The 23,412-nt window shown below is 32.0% G+C and overlaps 1 protein-coding gene across 2 annotated transcripts in view; it reads right to left on the reverse strand.

Moving 5' to 3' along the window:
* rdgC (retinal degeneration C) overlaps positions 1-23,412 on the reverse strand; it is a 48,552-nt gene that overhangs the window by 24,676 nt on the left and 464 nt on the right. The window contains exons 2-9 of one of the 2 annotated variants that reach the window (XM_089704003.1): positions 15,409-15,796; positions 13,519-13,646; positions 10,856-10,946; positions 9,142-9,287; positions 8,776-8,940; positions 5,650-5,816; positions 5,527-5,563; positions 4,419-4,568 (exon numbers count right to left, since the gene is read on the reverse strand). In XM_089704003.1, coding sequence (XP_089560129.1) covers positions 4,419-4,568; positions 5,527-5,563; positions 5,650-5,816; positions 8,776-8,940; positions 9,142-9,287; positions 10,856-10,946; positions 13,519-13,646; positions 15,409-15,634 — 1,110 coding nt within the window. In that variant the 5' untranslated portion in view covers positions 15,635-15,796. Of the gene's footprint in view, positions 1-4,418; positions 4,569-5,526; positions 5,564-5,649; positions 5,817-8,775; positions 8,941-9,141; positions 9,288-10,855; positions 10,947-13,518; positions 13,647-15,408; positions 16,452-23,412 lie in introns of those variants that run through there. The other variant, XM_089704004.1, reaches the window with a different exon arrangement.

Consider the following 23,412-nt stretch of genomic DNA (forward strand, 5'->3'; position numbering starts at 1 on the left):
CCCGTAAAAAAATAAAATCACATAAAAAAAAATTTCCGTTTGACTTTTAAAAACTTGCTCTATCTATCAGATAGCTACCCTGAAAATTTCATTTTATTATTCAGAAGGCTTCAATCGAAAAATTTAAATCTAAATGTGGTAAGTGCAAAAATTGAATTAACATGATGATCATTAAAACCAATAAATAGGTGTTTAATTACCAGAAATTTTTAAAATAACCCCGCTGTTGCTCAATGCAAGTGCGACATCACCGTAAAAAGTTGTCTTTTAAATGTCTGAATGCCCTTTTATCATTTTTAATGGTTTCTTCTGTTACTATGAATTTCCGGGTTATTTCGTCTATATTGTGGCATTCTCTCAAGTAGCCGAAGTCTTTTTAATATTCCCATTGAAACAAATCAATGGGGTTTAGGTCGAGGGACCGTGGAGGCCAGGCTTTAAGGCAGGCTTCACCGGCGCATGCGCAGGCTGCAACGACCAATCCATCTTTCAGGGTATCTTGGCCCTTTAGCCTGGCCTGCACGGTCCCCGGACATAAACCCTATTGATTATTTTCCGTGGGGATACTACAAAGACGAGAGACTGCCACAATTTGGACGAAATAACCCGGAAATTCATAGTAGCAGAAGAAACCATTAAAAATGATAAAAGGGCATTCAGACATTTAAAAGACTACTTTTTACGGTGATGTCGCACTTGCATTGAGCAACAGCGGGGTTATTTTAAAAATTTCTGGTAATTAAACACCTATTTATTGGTTTTAATGATCATCATGTTAATTCAATTTTTGCACTTACCACATTTAGATTCAAATTTTTCGATTGAAGCCTTCTGAATAATAAAATGAAATTTTCAGGGTAGCTATCTGATAGATAGAGCAAGTTTTTAAAAGTCAAACGGAAAACTTTTTTATGTGATTTTATTTTTTTACGGGCCCTTGAAGTGGTGAACATACTGGGTAATTTTATCTTTCTTGCCATTTCATTCTTTTTTTTATTCCATTCAAAGATCTAACGATAGTAAATGTTACCATACTGAATTGGCCTATCTTTCAGCTTAGCACACAAAAAAAATCAAGCATCTTCCGCAATCATTGACGTCAGCATGAGTGAAAATATCATCGTACTCGGCGATAGGTGAAAAATTGAAAAAATCGTCATAACTCCGAAAATACGAAAAATCGCATTACATACATGGGGGTGATTCGGATAGCCCTCTAGGTCCTCTACCTCTCAGCTTCCGTTCATCACTACTTTTTGGTACACCCTGTATATTCTGGGTATTAATTTTTGTGACATTTATTGTGAAAAGAATATTTATTCTTGAATAAAAGCATTTTTGGTGTAATCAGGTCTAAGAAGTATACGCTAATATGCCTGGAAAACGTAAATCTAATCTAGCGCGTAGGTCTAGCAGAGCTCGAGCTGCGAAAATAGCTAGAAGCTAAGAGTCCGAAGAACAGACCCAAACCCGTTTGGCTTTAGATACTGAGAGCCATAGGGCTCACAGAGTTTTTGAGACTGAAAAGCAGAGTCAAATACGACGTATTTTAGATGCTGAGCGCCATAGGGCTCATAGAGCTTCTCAGACTGAAGTTCAGAGTGAAACGCGTAGATATTTAGATGCTGAGCGTCACGCAACTCAAAGAGCCGCTGAAACTGAAGATGAAAGACAGGCACGAAGACTTTTAGACGCTGAGCGACATGCATCACTAATTGTGTCAGATTCCCATGATGAATCACAAAGACGGCGTACTTTGAACGCTGAACGTCAGGCACAAAGAAGAACTGCTTTTACACGTAATACATGGGATGCATTTCAAGACGCAGCTTTTAATTATGACCCTATGATTGATTACATTAATCATCAATTAGTGCTCATTGGTCGGATGGATAAAAAGTGCACACATTGTGAAGCACTAAAATGGAAAGACGAAACTCCCGGCATGTGTTGTTCTGGTGGTAAAGTATCACTCCCATTACTTGGCGAACCAGAAGAACCTCTAAAATATTTTTTGTTATATGACAACAATGAATCACGGCGATTTTTGAATCGTATAAGAAAATATAATTCGTGTTTCCAAATGACATCTTTCGGAGTAGACAATGAAGTTGTTATGCCTGGATTTTCACCTACTTTTACAATCCAAGGACAGATTTATCACAGGATTGGCTCTTTATTGCCTACAAATGATCAGCCGAAATTCTTGCAGATTTATTTCATGGGTGACGAAAATTGTGTGGTCGACCGCAGGTGCCAAAACATTGAAGGAGTTGTAAGGGATACTGTTTTGAAAATTCAAAGAATGCTGCACAATCACAACCACCTCATTAACACTTTCAAAACATCATTAGAAAGAATGTCAGGCGAAGATTATCCATACTAATATTATAAATGCGAAAGTAACTGTCTGTCTGTCTGTTTGTTACTCAATCACGCCTCAACTACTGAACCAATTTGCATGAAATTTGGTATAGAGATATTTTGATACCCGAGAAAGGACATAATAGGCTATTTTTTACCCCGGGACATAGGATAGGTTTCATTACGGAAATCCCACGGGAACGGGAACTATTCGGGTTTTTCTTTGACTGCGCGGGCGAAGCCGCGGGCGGAAAGCTAGTTAAGTTATAAAATCTCTTGGAATTTACTGCCGTGGAGCGCTAACAGAAATCTCGAAGTTTAAAATGGCGATGCTCAAGCTATTGAATATTCATAAAGACTTTAACCGCATTTATTCAGAATTATTTTCGTATTTCATATTTTGTTGTCTGTGCCTATTTTTGTATACGTGTCGGTGTCATATACATCACTTTGTACCTACTAGGCACGAATGTCACGCAAGTTCAAATATGCATATAACTATTGTATGGATATAATACAGTACAAAGACATTACTATCAGTATAAAAATTTACATGTACAAAATTTGTAAACATGTATCTCAGTTTTATGTTAAAACAGTAAAACAATTAAACAAGACCAATTTTTGTACGTAATGTCTACACTTTGAAATACTCATATTTATTTCTACGTTGTTACAAAACTTTTAAGAGTTTCACCTTAGGTCAAGTAAACAGCTGTCCTACTCAATCTTTTTCTTTACAACATTTATTGATTTAATTTCGTAAGCTTAACTTAAAGGTCAGTCTTGACTCTACGGATCCAAAGTTAGTTGACTTTTCGTATTTCGCAAGCTACAAAACATTTTACGAACTTCAAACTTCATATTTGGTAACTTTAAGGATGTACTAGATTGCTTAGAGCATTTTCAATTGAATAAAGTATCCAACTGTTTTATTAAATAACTATGCATGTTTTTTTATGATAGAAAATCGTTTTAAAGTATTTTTTGTCAATCTTAGAATTTTTAATATAAAATATGATTACCTTAACTACATTAATAATCCAGTTACAGTAAAATTTAATTTAATTTATTAATTTGAATATTTTTACTTGAAGTAAATAGTTAGGCAAATATTAAATTTATTTATTATCAATCTTCGTATATTAAATATGAACATTTACATGTAAATAATCCTGTTCAAGTTACATTAATCTTATCATATACCTAATCTCGAAGCAATAAGAACTAAAAGCTCGTTACAAACCCAGCTGATGAGTGATGGCTTAACATTAATATTATGGTAACGAAACACGTCTTTCATTAGAATGATCTTACTAATATCACAAATACGTGATAACATGAAGATGTGAGAAATTCACAAGCAATCAATAGGCTCCTAAACTTTTCAGGTTTTAAAAGCTGTATTTTGATAGAGGAAAAGCATTGAGAACAAAAAAATACAAGTAATATATAACTTTACAAGACCTATTCAGTATTCTTTCCATCTCTACTAATATTTTTTATTATTATTTATATTTCAAGGGACTTTGTCGCTTAGCGACCATAATATCATCCTGTAAATTCCATTAACAATCAACATTTAAATATAAAAAATATAAATACAAACTACAGTAAACAATACAATCATTTTTGTAAAGTCTACTAATACTGACAGAATTCCAATAGTAATATTTTGAAACAACACTCATAAGTCGAGTTATGTTTGTTGATGTTTGCGCTCGCAATACTGAAAACAAACCATGCTTCATGCGAACTTTGTAGTAAAATATGTGTTACGATATGAATGGTGCAGGTATGAGGTAAGGTAATAACCTTAAAATGTTATGACTGTAAGCAACATTCGAACGAGCAAAAGCAGTTTTTAAATCAACACTTAAAATCTCATATTATGAAGGAATTAGAAATGCTTATGTTTTTCAATTTATTCTCTTTTTATAATGTTTAAGACATCACTCATCAGTGAATACAGATTGACATGGACGTAAAAATACTAAACACAAGACTTTTCCATTATTCTATTATTAAATATTTATATTCAAAACTGTATTTACCTTATCTCTTTCCAGACTCTTCACCATATCCAAGTCAGTGGTGTCCGAAATGCCGCCATGTACCACAAAAACTCTATTGTTGATGATGGTGCCTAGTGGTAACCAGCGGTAGACGTTTTCTATCAGTTTCAATAGTCGCTCTGCATTGTGCTAGAGTAAAAAATAAACATGTTAAAAATACCTATACTAAACTGAAAAATAACATATAAAAATTTGTTTATTTAGAACTAAATTCAAATCATTTATTGCATACCAATACATTTTTACACAAATATTAACAACCTCATGCAGGTATTGCAATACAATAAAACTGCAATATCTGCATAAGATACCTGCTGTAGATAACTAACGTATCTTATCTAATGAAGATGTACAAATTACGGTGCCTAGTAATACTATTATATATTAATAATTAAACACTTATTATTATCGTTCACGAATGATAACCCCAAGAAACAGAAATAAAAAAATAAATTTAACTAAAGAGTTGATAAACAAAATAATTAATCTACCACAATGTTTAGGGTCTTTACCTTTTTGTTAGTTAAAGTAAACTCGCTTGATAATGATTAATAACCCCAACGCGTGTTGGCATGATAACTCAACCTTATATCTATACTTCAGCCTTTAAGCCTTAATCCAATATTAATACATTGTAAATGTGGCCTATTGGTAGAATAAATTTATAAAATTTTTTTTTCCTTTCATGGTCATCTTATTGATTTATATCTACATTTAGATTAATCATAGAGCCTTTAATCTAACTGACATGAAATAACAACAATAATAAAACCTCAAAAGTAATTAAGATTAATTTTAACATAAACATTGAAATCGTTCAATTTGCTGCTACGTGTTCAGAATTCTACTCGCATTTAATCGTAACAGGAGTGAACTCAAGACTATTGGGAAATGGGTAGGTATAAGCTATAATTGAGATTCTAACTCTTTAATTCTTATTTTCTTATTATTGGAAGTATTACAAATACTGAAATTTAATGCACCATAACCAAGTGAAATTAAAATAATATAACAATACTGCAGTTTTTAATACAATTACGAAAATATATACATTGCACAAACAATTGCAGACATTGCAATAACTTACCCGATATTTTTGGTTAACTTCTCGTATGAAGCCGTACCTGGAAAAAATAGTGAACTTACAGTAAACCATAAAAACAAAATAGAACTCCGCAACTAAGTTTACAAATTTGACCGTGGCACGAACCTCGCATTCATAATTAGGTCTTCGTGGTTTCCTCGATTGAGGTAAACTCCCCCGGGGAATGTGAGCATACAGGCCAACAACAGCAGCAACACTTCTAAACTCTTCTTGCCTCTATCCACAAAATCTCCGTTGAATATGTATGGATTTTCCGCCGAGGGCAACCCGTTCTGTGGATAAATTCGGTACAATAAAAACGTCAACTGCGAATGCTCAAATTCAAATGAAGATAAATCGAGACGTATCCCAAGTGATTGATACGTTTTGAAACGATTGTATTCCATTACTATAAATTAAAATAAATGTATCGGCAAACACATTAACAATGATTTAATTGAACAATTAAACATATTTACGACACATTCTAACACATACGCTATAAAAATACTTCTAATTATTTAAACGCGGAACGCATTAGTTGGCATTAGTAAGAAATAAACCTCTATTACATAAGCGGCTTATAAAAATGTAAGATAAATAGCACCGCGTCATACAAACAATGCAAATATAATCAAGTTCAGGCCGAGAATCCTTAGAGATGCTAGGGTGACCCTGACTTATACTTACACAACACAACCGTCTAATACCAATCGATAGCTCTGTGTTACGCAATCGTTATCCTTTACACGAACCTTGTTATCCTCTGTCTGTATTACGGACAAATGCCCTGCTGATTGGCGGGCCCTTTCCCCGATTATCTGACGCGATAACTTTCCCCTGTCATGGGAACAACGAATTCCTAAATCGTTCAGCATACTCCAACACCTCAATATATTATCTAAATCCCTCATGTGCCTTTATCTGCTTTAAACGAATACGTTTCGATGCAACACTGGTATATCAAATACAAAGTAAATTTAAACCTCTTATTCTCGTACATTTTATTACGTGAAACTCATATTACTCCATAGACAATGTTGCTTATGTCGAGATAGAATCTAGAACATGTATTAATTTTAAAAGGCATTCAAATTACGTATTATTTATAGACGTATGCTATAATTTAACTTCATATTAATTCAAATATTTTCCATAAAACAGTTTGATACAATTTACGCTTGAAAATATATAATATCTGGATCTATTCATTTCCCTTTCCACTAGATTAAAGCGAAAACAATAGTAATTTATTGAAACAAACGTAACAGGCGGTCAATCAATCAAACAGTTGTGGTATTAAGATCGCACAAATTGGATGACGCGTACGCCGCTCCCTAATTGTTTACCGTGGCCCACTAGGTAGTCTTATCAAGTTTTGACGTCATGGCGTCCGTAATAAACCCCCGCGATATACAACGCTTTCGGAAATATCCTATGTGAATTAGAACTATGACTGTGCTCTATCTGAAACGATGAAAGACAAACTAATTATGACAAATTTTCTATAGAAAAAAGAGACATGTTTTGTAGATAGAAGAGATTAAATAGGTTGTCTACTTTTCACGGCCACAAAATATTCAACCAACGGCAATTTAAAACATATTTGTATAAAGCTAATCATGAAAATTTTTAACTAGCCAACTTCAGGCTCGTAAATTGGGCCCGGTATAGATTGAAAGGTCAATGGGTTAACGACTCAATTCCATTTGCTCGAAGCATATTTCGAAGTATTTTCCTCTCCTGTTGTTTGACGCCGCATTTCCTGTTACATTCTTTGAATAAAATGCTGTGATTGTGTCAGCGCGCTGGCATATTGCCACATAATGAAATCCCTAGAGACGCTCACATACGTTTGCTCAAAATCTTTGATGATAATTTTCATTACCTTAAATTAGAATTATATAAATCTTCAAATATGCATTATATAAGGTTATCTAAATATTTTGTTTGTTTCATCGAGCTTATGCAGGAGCTACTACCAAATAATTTTTGTGTTGAATAGGCTACATGGCTAGTTTACAGCTAATACCAACTGAGTATCAATGGGAAATGTTTGAAAAATGTGAAAGAATATTTCTTTTGAGAGCAGACAAAATTGCGTGGGTCAGATTAAATTCATAAACATATTCAATATACATTATACAAATCTGTTTACAGACTCTGTGGTTTTAATTTTAAACAAAATGTTTCAAGTAGATTAGTTTGAACGTAGGTTTTAACGCCTACACCATTACTTTAGTATAGAACCGGCTAAGAACAAAAAGTTTCTGACACAAAGAATGTTCCAAGTTTAACAAAGCATCGTAAATGCTTGGCTTGCTTCATGTTTTCGCTGGGAAATTTTTCTTTGTTCATAATTTTCTACTTATGTAACAAAATAATTTATAAATACATGTTCGGTTTTTGATTTGGAACATACATATTCACATTTAAATATTAAGTAGACATCGGAATATCGAATATGATCGCAATAAGAAAATCTTATGAATTTCGTGATGACACTCCACGCAAGATATGGGGTTTCGATCAGTTATTTCCATTTATTTAATGCGACATAATACAGCATCCCTTACATCCTATTCCAACCCTTGTGAATAAATCGTCGTCATATAAATATAATACGGGTTGTATTATAGACGCCCATGTTGATTTTACTAAAAGAGTAAAAGACGTAACGTTGGCGTAAAATGTTAATAAAATTATGTGAAACCAGTGAACTCAGGTGAGTTTAGCTTAACAAGTTTATTATATCTATACATATATCATTAGCGTATTTTTATTATAATCGGTACGTGGCAAATAGATAATTCAAATAAAAATTACCCCATTGTCAATCCCCATGTATGTTACTATAATAATAATTATTGTCGTCAATAATAATTGACGTCACCATCGCACCATGAGTGAAAATATCATCGTACTCAGCGATAGACGAAAAATTTAAAAATCGTCATAACTCCGAAAATAAAAAAAATCGCATAACATACATGTGGGTGATTCGGATAGCCCTCTAGGTCCTCTACCTCCCAGCTTCCGTTATCATCACTACTTTTTGGGACATCCTGTATAATATAAATGCAAAGGAAACTTTAAACGTTACATTCGAACATTTCTAAAACCTCTGATGAAATAGAATACAATTATGATAATCGGATTATTCCATTTAAAATATACGCGTTTACCCGAGAATCGTCTCCGTTTAGCGTGGGTCAATGACACATAATATTAATTAATATGAAGCACATTTACCTTATGAAAGATGACCAACAAGTCGTCCAACTTTCCGTGTAAATCACCGCAGATTGTGATCTGGCTGGATATGGAGGTTGTGGCCACGTTAATATTAGGCAACCTTTTCAATGTTTGAGCGGCCTCTTTCAGTATCTGCGCTACGTGCTTCGGATGTAAACGATGCTGGAAATGTTGTTCCCTTTAATATAAACTCATAAACAACGTGTAATTTACGTGACTCGAGGCATGCCAAAGAAAAAGTATTCAAATTATACCCACAGTAAAGTAAATACCTAGTCCCTTGAATTAAGCCTAATCTCAAATGTAAATACTACTAGCCAATGTGAAGTGGAGCGTAGGTAAATTTCTCGTATATATACCGACCTTTTTCTTTCGGAATGCCTCAATCAGCAGGTCAATATCTTTCCTCTTCAGCGGAAACTCGATATCTGGTCCACGCGAGGATTTCGCCGGCGCGGTTTCGTCTACGCCACCGCCTTCGTCAGACTCTTCAGAAAAAACTTGTTCCACTAAAATAAACGTACAACAATATTATGAAGGGAGGGATAACATAACATTCCTATTTATCACGGAGCGGGATAATCCATTAGTGGAAACCGCAAACGACAGAGACAAAAGTCCCTTCAGTTACACGAGTTGTTTTATATGCAAACACCTACCGCAGTTGTATGTAGATTAAGTGTACCCGCTGAAATGAATTTATGTTCGCTTCACATAATTCTACGGGATTAAACCAGGTATCTTACGGGGCTTCAATCTTCTTACCTAAATAAACGTTTTCTAAGGCCGTAAATCCATTTACCTAATGCGTAAACTCTTATATTTTTATTTGCTATTTTATCTCGACAGCAAAATACACAAGTCGGTTTCAGAAATCGTGAAAACGATATTGAAAATAAAGACAAACAGTATATTTTACTTATACCTCTACTCTACCTTTTACCTAAGTTTTAAAAGCTGCCCATAAAACAATACCTACATTAACATGACAACAGTACAATTTTGTTTGGACAAAAAATCTGTATCACGACATTGTATACAAAGCAATAATTAAAGCCTAACACAAAGGACACGACATAGTACTTTATTACAATTAATATCATGTGCCAAATGTGTTTCATTATCTCAATATTACAAACTACTGTTACGACACGTTGAAAGTTAAGATTAATCTTAGATATTATTTTTAATGTAACAGCTATAAAAAGGGTTCTTGTTATTTCTACAATCTTGCAAAATTCTGGTTTTGTATTGCAGATGTTTAAATAATCAAGACCTAGTTTAAAACATATCACTAAGAGCCAAAGGTCAAGAAAGCCGTAAAGACCATTATGCAATATAAAATGAATTGAAATCTGCAACGCAGTGTAATGTGCTACTTTTGGCAAATAAGGGCCATGAAGAAGTAGGTCTCTTCCGCTTTCTACATTTCCTTTAACTAAAGCTGCGACGCTGCGACAATAATTATTCTTGGATCTTGACAGACTATGCGTATTATAAAAATATTTAAATGAAGAATCGACAAATAAATTATTAATTAAATTCATTATCGGGTACACAATAATGAAATTAAATAATTTGCAGTTATTATTTAATGACTTTTGATTCAAATAATTTAATGCTTCCCTTAACAATACACCATGCATTGTGTATAAAAGTTACAAAGTATAAAGCATTAATTACAGAAAGCATTTTGTGGATCAATACAATACCTCTGAATTAGAAATGAAAACACTATTCTAGTTGTCCGTTAAAGGTCAAAACTTTAAAATAGCTCTTTGATCTGATTCTGTTTTCGTACTTTACCTAATAGGTGGTATAAAAGTTTAAAAGTGATTTTTATTTGTCCATCAAAATCTGATCATAACTCGTAACAGATGGCATGGAAGCAGACTTAACAACCGATCGTAAGGAACGGAGGTCATCCACAAGCATCCGCCAGTTTATGGGTAATAACTTCGTGAAACTTTATTAAAACAATAGTTCCTAGTATATGAGAATATCTGGGAGATGTGGGAACATATAGAGCGCAAGGATTTACCTATATTGGTTAAAGCAAATAATGTTGTATACTCACACACGGAGGCAGTACGTGATGTCCGCTCAGAGGACGGTCGGCCGGTGGTATCCCGCATGTGACTCAGCAACGCGTTGAAAAAGTTGTATAACTGGAAAATAGCACTCGTTTTACTTCCTCTGATCTCAAGAGGCGTGTTAAACTTTTCTTTGTAACTCCTGTTAGGGGAGCTCAAGTAGGTCACAATGTTATGCGATTTTTACGATTAATACAGTAAAAAGTGAATAGGAGATAAAATATTATCTACATTATTGTGATTACAAAAGTTTTGTGTGATCTTTTTATTGAATATACTGTTAACTTAGAAAACAACATAATTGTATTTTATGTACTCGTTCGGATTGCTGTAATGATGCACTAATTCCCTCAATCTTCTTGTCTGTTTAATAAATCTCTGGTACAAACATGTACAATGTAATAACATTATGTAGTTTTTCTCTCTTTTTTTATTATAAACTCTATTTTTATAATCTGTGGAATTACAAATACTTATACATACCTACATTCCCTCTGTAAATAGGTCAAAATATCGACATAAAAACACGACCTAAAATTCAGTGTAAAATACTTAGTACTGCTACACACATTACATTTTTTGACGTAATGGTTTGGACTAATTAATAAAAAAAACCTATACATTCAATACGCAATTCATAGCAAAAACAGAAATTAACTATAATTACATCCCAAAGTAATTAATCAAAGTCATTACCTACGGCTTTTCGGTTCGTTTAAGCACGACATAAAAAGGACCTTTACTTAATTACTGAGAACTTAACGTTTTTAAGAGGCCTACGTAAGACCTCCTTTGCCAAGTATAGACGACATTGACATACCTATATGTAATGATTATTAAATACGAGGATTTGAAACGTATTTAAATAAACGAACTATCCGTTTAATAAAGGTTTCTGTTATTAAAATGTTTCAAGTACAAAAAGTATTAAATGAGCTCGAAATAAAAAGTCCTGAAATGAATTCTTTAGAAGCTTACATTTACATAATAATTTTAATTTAAACTTCATTGTTAGGTTAAATGTCTTATGTCTCAGAAATGTTACGCTAGTTTACACATTATCTTGTCATTTGTGCACTCGCTCGACTGATCATGCTCAATCATTATGTGGCCCCGACCGCCAAATGAATCACTCAAGCGTTATCTATCTTTGTACCTTAATTTAATTTAAGAAGTACTTAATAAATTTCAAGACAGGGATAACGCTTCATAAATGTCCTTCATCTTAACGTTTTCTGTAAAATGACAAAAAGGAATCTGAAATTTTATTATTTTATATAGCCTGTAAATTTTATTTATTGGTCATAATTTTGTGTTAAAATAGATGACATATATATTTATAGTTTCGCGTAACACGTCTATTTCCGTGTCATATATTTGATCAATATCTTTCCGTAGTAACGAATAGAACCATTGAGGTAGCACTTTCATTAGTTTTATAAAAGCTTATACGATAAGCGACTCATATATCTAACAAAACAAAATATTTTGAGAAAATAATTTTTTGCTAAGACTAAACAACCAACCCAGTTTGTAAGAAGAAAAATTTTACGCCGTAAATATAATTAAAAATTAACTTTATTAATGTCATTAGTAATAGCTATCTAAATATTAAATTAGTCGGTCGGTTTGTGGCCTTTCATTAACGAGGGATTTGGTTGTCGATTGAGTAGCGCCTGCCTAAGCTCTATATTTAGGTGAAATTCAATTAAATTTTCCTTACATAAATTATAATTATTTTGTATTGAAATATTGTGCTATTGAAATACTTTTACAACAATTGCCTGATTAAAAAGGTTATCCAGCCACTCCTATATTCAAAATTATTTCCTTTCTCACATTTCATAAATTGTTTACACATTATCTTTATTGAGAATATTTTTGGGAGCAAATTCAAACGCTATTTGAAGAGTCAGTATGTTTAGCCCAAAGATTTTATAACTTTGTTATGAAATACTAAGATTGATATTTTATTTTGTGTATCTAAAGTAAAAAGCTTTACGTGAATAAAGTACCTAGGTAGGTAAAATACAACCCTGCTAGTTTAACTGTTTTTCAATTCAATATAAATCCTAATCTATTTAGGTAACTATCTTGAAACTTGCTGTAAAACAAATTACAAATCATAATTATATCTAACTACATATTAGGTACTACAGCTATTGAATTATTATTTTCGACTTATAAAAAGTCACCGCCATAATTTCCCTTGAATCTCTATAAATTACAGAGATATTTAGATAATCGTGTCATGTTTTAAAAAGCACTTAAAATATTACGTGTGGATTGCATCACTCACGCTTCCATGTACATTATACGTACACATTTAACACACAACATATTAAATAATTTATTATTTATTACAGACTTACAGTTACAAGAAATATAAGTGTAAGCCTAAGAAAAGACTCTTTACAATTTAATTTCATTGCGGCGACATTATCGCATTGCGAAACAGCCTTAAATCTACGTTTATTCTACGTTAAAATCTATTAGTTTAAATTTACCGTGAAAGCTTCTTTAGATACATTATATCTCACAACCAAACAAGTATTAAATTCAGACCACGAGGCACGATGATAAAATTTATTGTGTTGTATTGTGCGCGTATGTTTGTGTATGTGCGTGTGTATTTGTTTTGTCATACCTTGACCTGATCCTGTTCGCCAGCATATTCAATACTTTGAAAAATGGTCCATGTGTATCGTCTTCTTACTTCCATACGCGCCAAATACCTTCGATACCACTGCTGTATTAAAATGGCTGCCTTCATAGCTACAAAGAAAATGTATAAATTAATGCATTGAATAGCTCTTTGTACAATCAAGATACAATGTCCTTACGCTTAAAAGGTGAATGTATACGATAGAAGAAATTTTATTTTCCTATTCGTGTAGAATTCGCAATAAGTACCTAGGAGCTTGGTAGGTGGTCGTAAAGATTTACCGCAGTACTAATACAGCATTGAGTACTGCAAAGTGAGGTTGCATTTACTAAGAGGTTTAATTTCTTACTGAAAGGAATTTAAAACTGTCTTGGGAACTTTGTCAAGCATCACACGTTCGTAAATTATGTTATAGTTGTGTACATATTTGACTCGATCGTATTTCATAAAGGTAAATCAAACATAATTTAGGGAAAATAAAGACTAAAACTATAAGTACTAAAATCATTTAAATCTGTCTAATAGCTAATACAAGTATATTGTGCATATACATGGCTTAAGCTATTTCCAGTGTCAACCTAAGCCAGGTCAGGTCAGGTCGTAGAGCCAGTAAGCTTAACGCGTTTGTCATCATAGTGTTAATTAAAAGTAGGGCTTGCAACAATACAAAATGTTGTAGATAATTTACCTGTGAAGAATACTTTCAGACTAAAATTGCAGACAATTCGCGAGACGAGTATAGTTCTAAAAATTTATAAAAGAGAGTTAGTTAGAGTCGTTACATTATTCACGTTTAAATAGTATTCTCTTTAACGTACAATGATATGCAGTATAAATTATTTTCATACGTTACTGCACTTTCATGCACGTAACATTGAAATAAAATGAATGTATAATAATACCATGTATAATGTATATGGAGTACTAGTATTAAATAAAGTTCTTATCTGAATCAAAAACCCAATTATTAAACAAATTAATATCCATAAATTACACGCACGACTACGTGTGACGTGAATGTATACCAGATTCACAATTCCATCGGAGCCGCAGCTAATGAGGTTTAGTTTTGCGAGGATTAAATGCCTCGTATCAGACCGTTCCCTGCTTTTAATTCAATTTCGGCGCCGACTTGTAGGCTGTATAACGAACTTTCCGTTTCGCATTCGAGCAACCATCCCTTTAAACAAGCATGTGGGACCAGAACTCGCTTTAAATCCAATAGTTAAATGCAAACTGAAATTTCGTGTTTAATTGGAATTCCGAAAGAGTTTGTGTTTCCGAAACACGCTGGAACATCTGCTTACTGTTAATTATACAATCATTTGTATGGATTATTATAATATCTCTCTCATCAAGATATTTTTCATTATTAATTTAGATACTTTCTTTACTTTGTAAATAATATAGACATTTTTTATTTTTAAAACGGCCGATTAATCAGTTATTTGTACAGTACACAATATTAACTCTACATGTACATAAATCTTGTTATCCCTAACATATCCCAAATATGTTAATTTATGTCCAAAGGATTTAACTCGAATCCAATTAACATTCCTTAAATATTGTAATGATGCAGAGATTCTACTCCATTTGTATACGAGTACATTTATAATGGTTTGCATCTTGTCGAACGGACTTTGCACTACTTTGCATAATAATTAATTAAATTATTAGATCTTATTATGAAATGGAAAAATAGCATGTGAGATAATTGAAGTGTTTTCTATATACTCTACTTGTCATACCTTTAAATTGTATAAATTGAAAAAAAATATTTTATACATCGCACATATCATCAAAATCTACATTATTTCGTCACTTTAATACTGTACAACACTGTAGGTACAATGATAATGTTTTACTTACTTCTTTCTGCCTTCGTCATGCTGACATCGTCTCTCTTCCAAAATCTCAGGAAAGGTGCAAGGGCCTTCATCGTGCATTCACCACTAAGGACCCTTCTCCCCAACTTCTTAGGTACTTCTTGTTCGATTTCTGAGCTCCTACAGGACGAAGAGTCGTCGCCCATAGACCGCGTTCGCCGTCCACTACCAAAGTTGACGCAACCACAGCCGTTCGTTAATGAAAACATGGCGGGACTCTTGTCCTTTTTATACTTTTTATCTCTTCTTTTCCGGGCACATCTTGGTGTTTTTTGACGTGATTTTGGAATGGTTGTAAGTTTTATATCAGTAGGAAATACAAATAAATAATTCAATCATGTCCCAGTCTTGTTTGTCCAGGTCGCTTGTACCTGTAAAAAGAAAAAGCTTTAATACAAGCATAAAATTACCTTTTCAATACGAAAAGAAAAAGGTATGAATTTTCTCTCTGTTCATTATGTTATTCAAAATGAACATTCACTTGGGTCGAGCGAATATTATTGGTTTGTATTTACCTGACTCTAAGCCAGTTGAGTAAAGCTCGTGAACCCGATTTACTTTATTCCCAAGAGCTTAAAGAGTTTCCGTATTCACAATATTTTACTAAAATATATTTCCTTTCATACAAGCTTTCTTGTGTGTGCGTACAAACCGTATTCAGACGAAGTAGTAAGCAAGGAGATGAGAGAAAAGTCTATTAGGTATTGTTTCAAAATGAAAATTGCTTTTCTATTTTAGAAACTTTAATTTCTGTTTTTGAAGACACTAAAGCATACAAATGAGATTAATATAATAACTTTAAAGCGAGTACGTATATTTTGGTTATACTCAGTGTTAAAGTATTTTCGTAAAATATATTAATTTTCGATATCATTTTTAGAAAATATTTTCTCATAAACATATTTCCACGTTCACGCGTTTGTAACATCTATACCATTGTAGACGACGCGACCCTTCCAGGCCAGCAATATCCGGCTTTGGAAGGAAATTCAGTCATTGACAACAATCAAGGACATTATCATCAAAAACATCTTCAAAATAAACTTATTTAAAGTTTAACTAACAAAAAAATAATTTTTATTGTCCTATATTTTATTCCTATAAGCATTTATTCCGTGTGAAAATAATAATTTAGATTGTAAATGTTTTGTTAGTTGTTAGTAAAACTGAATTCTATTTTAGTAAGTAATGTTAGTTTTGCTTTCGTTCTTATTTCCAGTTTCCACAGACCCCTTATATGGTAAAAGCCTCCTCCTTTTCCTATAAAAACTTGTAATTCAGCGCTGGTAACAATGACTAATTCGCATGTACTCTTGGTTGTTAACAATGTGTTACTTATCCATATTTATCCTTCAATTTGACTTAGGTATTTGATTTTTACCCGAAAATACTTTACATGTAAATTGAATTCCGAGCGCCTCGCTAATGGAATTCCTATCATATTCAGATTGGTATGTGACATTTGCTTTGTGGTACGGCTGAATACATTATTTCTTTTATCATTGGGTGACTAGTCAGGTTATGAAAATTATTAGGTACTTAAAAGCCGAATTTAAATTGTATTGTATTATATTGTGTCCTTACTTGTACTTCTCTCTGTGGTGCACAACAAAGTATTTTTGTTTGTTTGTTTGTATCCAGTATCCACCGTTTATATAGAATAACACATATTAACAATATTTCTTAATTATCTACATATTATTGTGTTTGTGAAACAATGATTTACCAATTTACCAATTTTCCAATTAAAAAGTATCACCTACTTTAGAACAAGTAAAAGTCAATTCATATAACTAAATAAATTAAAACAGAGCAGCAAAAGAAGTTTCACAACTTCTTGAGTTTTTATTAAAAGGGGCGAAAAGGTGTTATAATACTACAATGTCTAGAACTTTTCAGATAAAAACTTTAGCTATTTTCTTTCTAATCAATTTTGAATTCGATAAATCGTAAACTGCTCTAATTGTGATTCAGAATTTACATCAGTTTTTTTAAAGAGAGCAGAAATTGATTATCCTGTTCAATATCAATTACTTTCATAATATTATATAATATTACATTAGATTATAGAATGTATATAATGTGAAATCTTATATTTAGATGTTTGGAGCTCTCTAGCACGCGGTTAACAGGCTTCAATTAATTATTATTAAAGCTAAAATTACGTATCGAGCATTTCTCCAGCAGTATTCGATTAATAATAAAATAACCTAGTCATTTTTATAGCATAGTATGTAGATATTGTATTTTAGTGCTATTATTGATGAATATTTAAAATATATCATGATTTAGTTCGAAGAAATAATTAAGTATACTCTTTATCATCATCATCAGACTATATAATAATTAATAATAGGTATGTTCTCACTGCAGAGAGTAGAGACACGGGCCTCCTATGAAGGTTCAGGCCATAATTATCATTGTAATTGACATAGTAGGTACCTACTAGAACCAAAGTTCGATCGCCAATGGTTCGATCGCCAATAACTAAAAGAATCTCAATCCAGTAAGAGTTCTCGTTTGACTACTTGCCGGTAAATACAATGAAGCAAACAAACAAATAAACTACACGATACACATCACGGTTTAGTATATTGAATGAATAAATGTAGAAACCCATATAAATTGCTGTTTATAAAACAAGAGAGCTACAATTGAACCATTACGGATAGTGCTCGTAAAACACGAAACAGATATATAGATCTGACTGCTAACTCGAGCTTATAATCTGCCTTCACGCTATTCTTACACAATGGGAATTAACTATAACGCTGTTTTTTGGGTCATAAAATATTTTAAGCTGAATGTAAACATCGTTTTATTGATGTTTCTTAAAGCGTAAACACATTTAAGTATAGGTACTTTCTAAACAGTCATTAAATACGTTTATTGAATATGTTGTTTTACTCACATTCTTGAACTATTTTTATAAATTATCACTTTTGGAACTTTTCAAAGATGAAATTGTGACGATATTTAAGTATAAAAGAATGTCGACTCGATCTTTAAAATGAAAATCTGTAATCTTATTTATTTATTCTTCAAAGTTTCAAATTAATCTTTAGTGAATTTCAACTAACGTCAAGTACATACTCCGAAATTAAATTACTTTAGAATGATTTTTTAAACCTTCAATGTCTTTTTCATTTTAACGAATTTAATGTTTGATTATGAAGGCAAAATTGCCGCTCTACCTTTGGTTGTGAAATAAATAATAAGAATTGTGTTCGTTTAGTTTAGTTTAGACTACAGAAAAAACGTCTGACATTATATTGACGGCTAACGTACATAAGAAATCACAAGTTTATGTTCATTTCAAATACAAATAGCAAATACTGTAACATCATCACTCTATATTTATTCGTGACTGCTATTTTTACGATCTTTGAAGAGGAGATTCATTAACAGTCATAAATAACATCTGTAGAAGATTTGACTGTTTCATATTCGATTAAATGACGAGGCCATATATTCACGTCGCGTCTATTACTTAAATAGGTCAAAGGTTGGAGCAAGTAAAATGTAGCGACAATGTAGTTAGTTGGGAAATATCACATTCACATCTATGGATTCATTTGTCATTAAGGCACTATTTATACTGTAATTACTCTATATTTATAGAAATGTGAGCGATACGCAATGAACCCAAAGAATAAAGTGCGCTTCTCATAAAAAAGTTTTTTAATGAAGTATTTTGAATAAATTGTTATGAAAATCCATCCTATTCTTTTCAAAGTAAAGCTCATAATATTATGACGTAATTCTGCACATAAAATTCAAAAATTCAACACGAATTACCTGAAAATTCAAATAAACCCAACTGGACGACTTTCCATTGGATGTCAACGCATGTCTGAATATTAGATAAATGAGCTAGGTATTCTGAAATAACTCAACGGAAATAGAAATCTAGTTGGTAGATCAGTACATACTACAAATAGTAGCAACATCTAAATAATATTGTTTATATTAATAAGCATTTTATCATAAAAAGTTACTACTGAACTCTACTCAAATATAACCTGGCAAAAAATGCAGAGAAAATGCCGCAGTAATTCAAAAATAGTTAACATTAGTGTCAAATTTAGATAATTTAGTATCAAGGTAATTGAAAACAACTATTTCTTATAATACCAAATCTACTCAAACGTTTCAATGACTATTTCACGAACTATAAAAAAAAGGAATATAATTATATTAATGTAAGTACTTATTGTGCGTACCGTGTCCTTCTATTTCGTGGAAATTAAGAAATCTTTATATCCAATGTTCCTAAATATGCCCATTACAGTAATATACACCCACATTCCATTTGACAAAACAGCTCTTTATAAATAAAAATAATAGTGTCGTTTATTTGAAGATTTACCCTTTATTTTCGTAAAAACCCTTACATTCATCTTCGTGTCGTGAATAAAGTAGACGAGAAACACCTTCATGGACATAAATTGTAGCACTTTGTTCTGGAAAACCGTAATTTGTTTACAAAATAGAAGCACAAAGTTTGAAGATTATGTTGTTTTACGCTACTTTCGTTGTAATAATAACGTTGACGAGACACAATTAATTTATTTCATTTTAAATAATAAATCGATACTTACTTTTATATTATTTTGAATGCTGAAGATTTTGTTTGTTTATTTGAACGCGCTAATTTAAGGAACTACTGGTTCGATTTGAAAAATTATTTCGGTGTTAGATAGCACATTTATCGAGGAAGGCTATATATCATCACGCTCAGACTAACAGGAGCGGAGCAATGCTGGTGATCCCGCGGAGCACAGCTAGTATAAGATAAAAGTTGTTTTATCAAATTATATTCAATGTTTATTTCTATATAAAGTATTCTAACCGCTATATATATTACATATTTGAGACATGTTACAATTGTAGAAATTATTTTTATGAATTATTAGAAATTTGTATAAATTTATACCCGAACCACGTGAAAATATCATGCGAAACAATTAAACTTTTGATATTATTAAGAATTATAAAACAAAAACGGTTTCAAAATAATTTTATTAACTCAGGAGACTCTACATTTTGAGAGTATATCTACGAATATGAGAGGTCTATATTCTTTCAATTTAGCAAAAATATCATAATTAACAATAGTTTAATACGTTCTTGATAAAGTTTACTTTGAATTTTATATAATTCAAACTTACTATATCTACACAATGTGAAATTGTTTCTCTACTTTTATAACAAAGAACATTTTTGGTAAACTTAATATTACATAAAAAAAACAGAAAGTTATATAACCATATAAAAGTGGTACAGAAATTAATATAAGTTACCAATATGTTATACGTAGGTAGGTAGCTACGCCAATTAAAAAAAATCTCGTAACGTACATATCTCTATATAATTGGTTTTATTCGAATAGATACACATTCAACGTTTGATCCTTTTTAGTGCAGCGATATTGTCAATAGCTTTATTTTGTAGAAACTCTCAATCTTATTCTGCCATTCATTAAAATTGCAGGAGTCATAAAAAAAGCAAAACAGTGCTGAAAACATTCCTTCTTATTTTTTCGGTAGATATTAAAGGATTTTAATTAGACATTCTTTAATATCAAGCACGGCAAAAAAAGCTCGTTAATATGCATTTCAATAAATTCGAATACTCTTTTATTTATTAGAAGCGTAAGTATAATATAATTTAAAATAATTTTGACTAAATTATAGAGTTTTATTTAGTATAAACGGGTAACCTTTTTAAATTATTTCAGCAAGAAAGCACTTTCATTAGTTTATCACTATAGTACAATAAAATATTTTTTCACGAATTCGAACACGCCCAGCATTTCCCCAACAATGATTTGGCAACTCTTACTCTCCTAATTTTAAATTGTAATCTCTCTGAGTCAACGCTCTCTTGGCTCTAACACCAAAAATAAACCCCTCTCGAAGACCAACGTTTCGTATTAACTGCAATCGCACAACAATCGGTATGCGCTGAAGTCACTTTTCGAACAATTAGATACGTAACTAAACATTAGGTAAAAAATGGCCAGCTGCCAATATGTATCGATCAGTTGGCCTGGTACCTTAATAATTATAAGATGAATATCATTTAATGAAACGGGGTGCGCACGTAGTAAGAAGTATTTGGCAATGACTCAATAATTTTCACTTTTCAACGAGCGAACGTATAACTGTTTATTTACGTTCCATTGATTATTAATAAAAGCTATTAGTTCTTAATTGATTGATAAATAAAATCGATCAATATTATTAATAGACCTGAAGACCTCCATCGTTCAATCGCGTCATTTGAAGAAGAATTTCTGATATTCAATTAATATTTATTACTGAACTTGACTTAAATATCACCTTCACTAGAACTGAAAGTTTAATAAATGCCAGTTTTTCAATTTAAACGTAAGAAATAATTAAAAAGCTGCTCTTACAAAGTAAACAACAAATACTTAGGTTTATATAATACTAGACAGGTACTTTTCTTAATGTTTGTTAACATCATTTTTTTACAAAAAGAAGAGAAGCAAAATTTATTGGTCTCTTTTTATTGTCAAAACATATCTACTTACTACCTTTTAATTATGTACGTAGTATGCTGTATGCACACTCTGTTGAATGAGTACCATACGTGGAAATAATGTTAACGTAGATACATATGAGAAAAAAATGCAATAAATTCTATATCAACTAATTCGCAGTTTTATTTCTATCGCAACACCTACTCATTTCAATTAAGCAATTGAGGTGCCGCGGACGTTATCTGTTTTATTTTTTATGTGAGAGTTTTAAATGTCAATGGTAATTAACTAAAATTCTCTAACATACAACAGCACTATACAAACATTCAACACACAATAATGGTTGTATGTCTAATCCTAACGAGGTGTTTGGCAATTGTTTCGTGTAGTTACACTCCAAACAAACAACGATTTAGGGCAAGCGCCCGCCTTTAATTTATAGATGACAAATTCTATTTTGCGCTTACAGCGGCGGAACGATTAATCAATTTGTATTCAATCAATTCATGAAATAAACCATTCATAAAACAGTGAATACATAATCTAAAATTAGATAGGTTTATTAACTTTTATTGAACGTTTAATGCCAATATATTTAATATTAATTATCTATGTTAATCAAAACTGAAATATTTTATGTAACCTATTTTCAGTTTTAATCTATACCTACTAATAGTTCAAAGTTGTAGGGTTTGTTAGATCTGGTTGAATTGGCTATTCTCAAGAACGATTGATCCGATTATGAATTATATATTTTCATCTATTATATTTTCATGAATATATTTTCTTCAGATCGCAAAGGAGCGATTTCATGTTACAGTTTTGTGCCTAGACTCTGAAGAGAGTATAGAGAATAGAGTAACCTAGACCAAGACTACCGCGACGAAACATCTCATTCTCATGGGAACTTTCTTTGGCCAGGCGTGTAAAATTGCGGATAACATCTATTTTTTTTTTTGCTTCATTTCATGCTCGGCCGTAGCCAGGGTGAACAGCTAGATTCATTAGAAATTACGGAGAATTATTTACTCGCCATAGTACATTCAAAATGACGCATCTGTGTGGATAAGCCCAGCAATTAAAAATATGGAGATTACAGACAGAAAATTTTTAAACCGTCATAAAAATGTAATCCTTTCACAAACATTGACGAAATTAACCCATTAAACATGATTAATAAACGTGGTTATACAGAGTTTGAAATAAAAGAAAGAAAAAATGCTGACATCACGAAGCGGACGGTCCACATCCATCTATCATAACATAACAATATCATCATGAAATATTTTTATGCTGGACTATTAAACCGCAGCGGAGTTTATTGCGGCGACCATGAAAGTGGCAATTGGCATCTAATCCAATTTTACAGACAGCTGTCCGTTACTTGAGAAATCCATTGCATACTTCGGGGCATGGGTATATTGTGCTTGGATCGACAAAGAATAATTAGTTAAAAACAATCAGTTTTTTTGTTACCTT

Source organism: Colias philodice, chromosome 15 (genome assembly GCF_061535455.1).
Source record: "Colias philodice isolate Cphi_HAF_F1 chromosome 15, ilColPhil1 Martin Lab GWU primary, whole genome shotgun sequence".
Taxonomy (NCBI): Eukaryota; Metazoa; Arthropoda; class Insecta; order Lepidoptera; family Pieridae; genus Colias; species Colias philodice.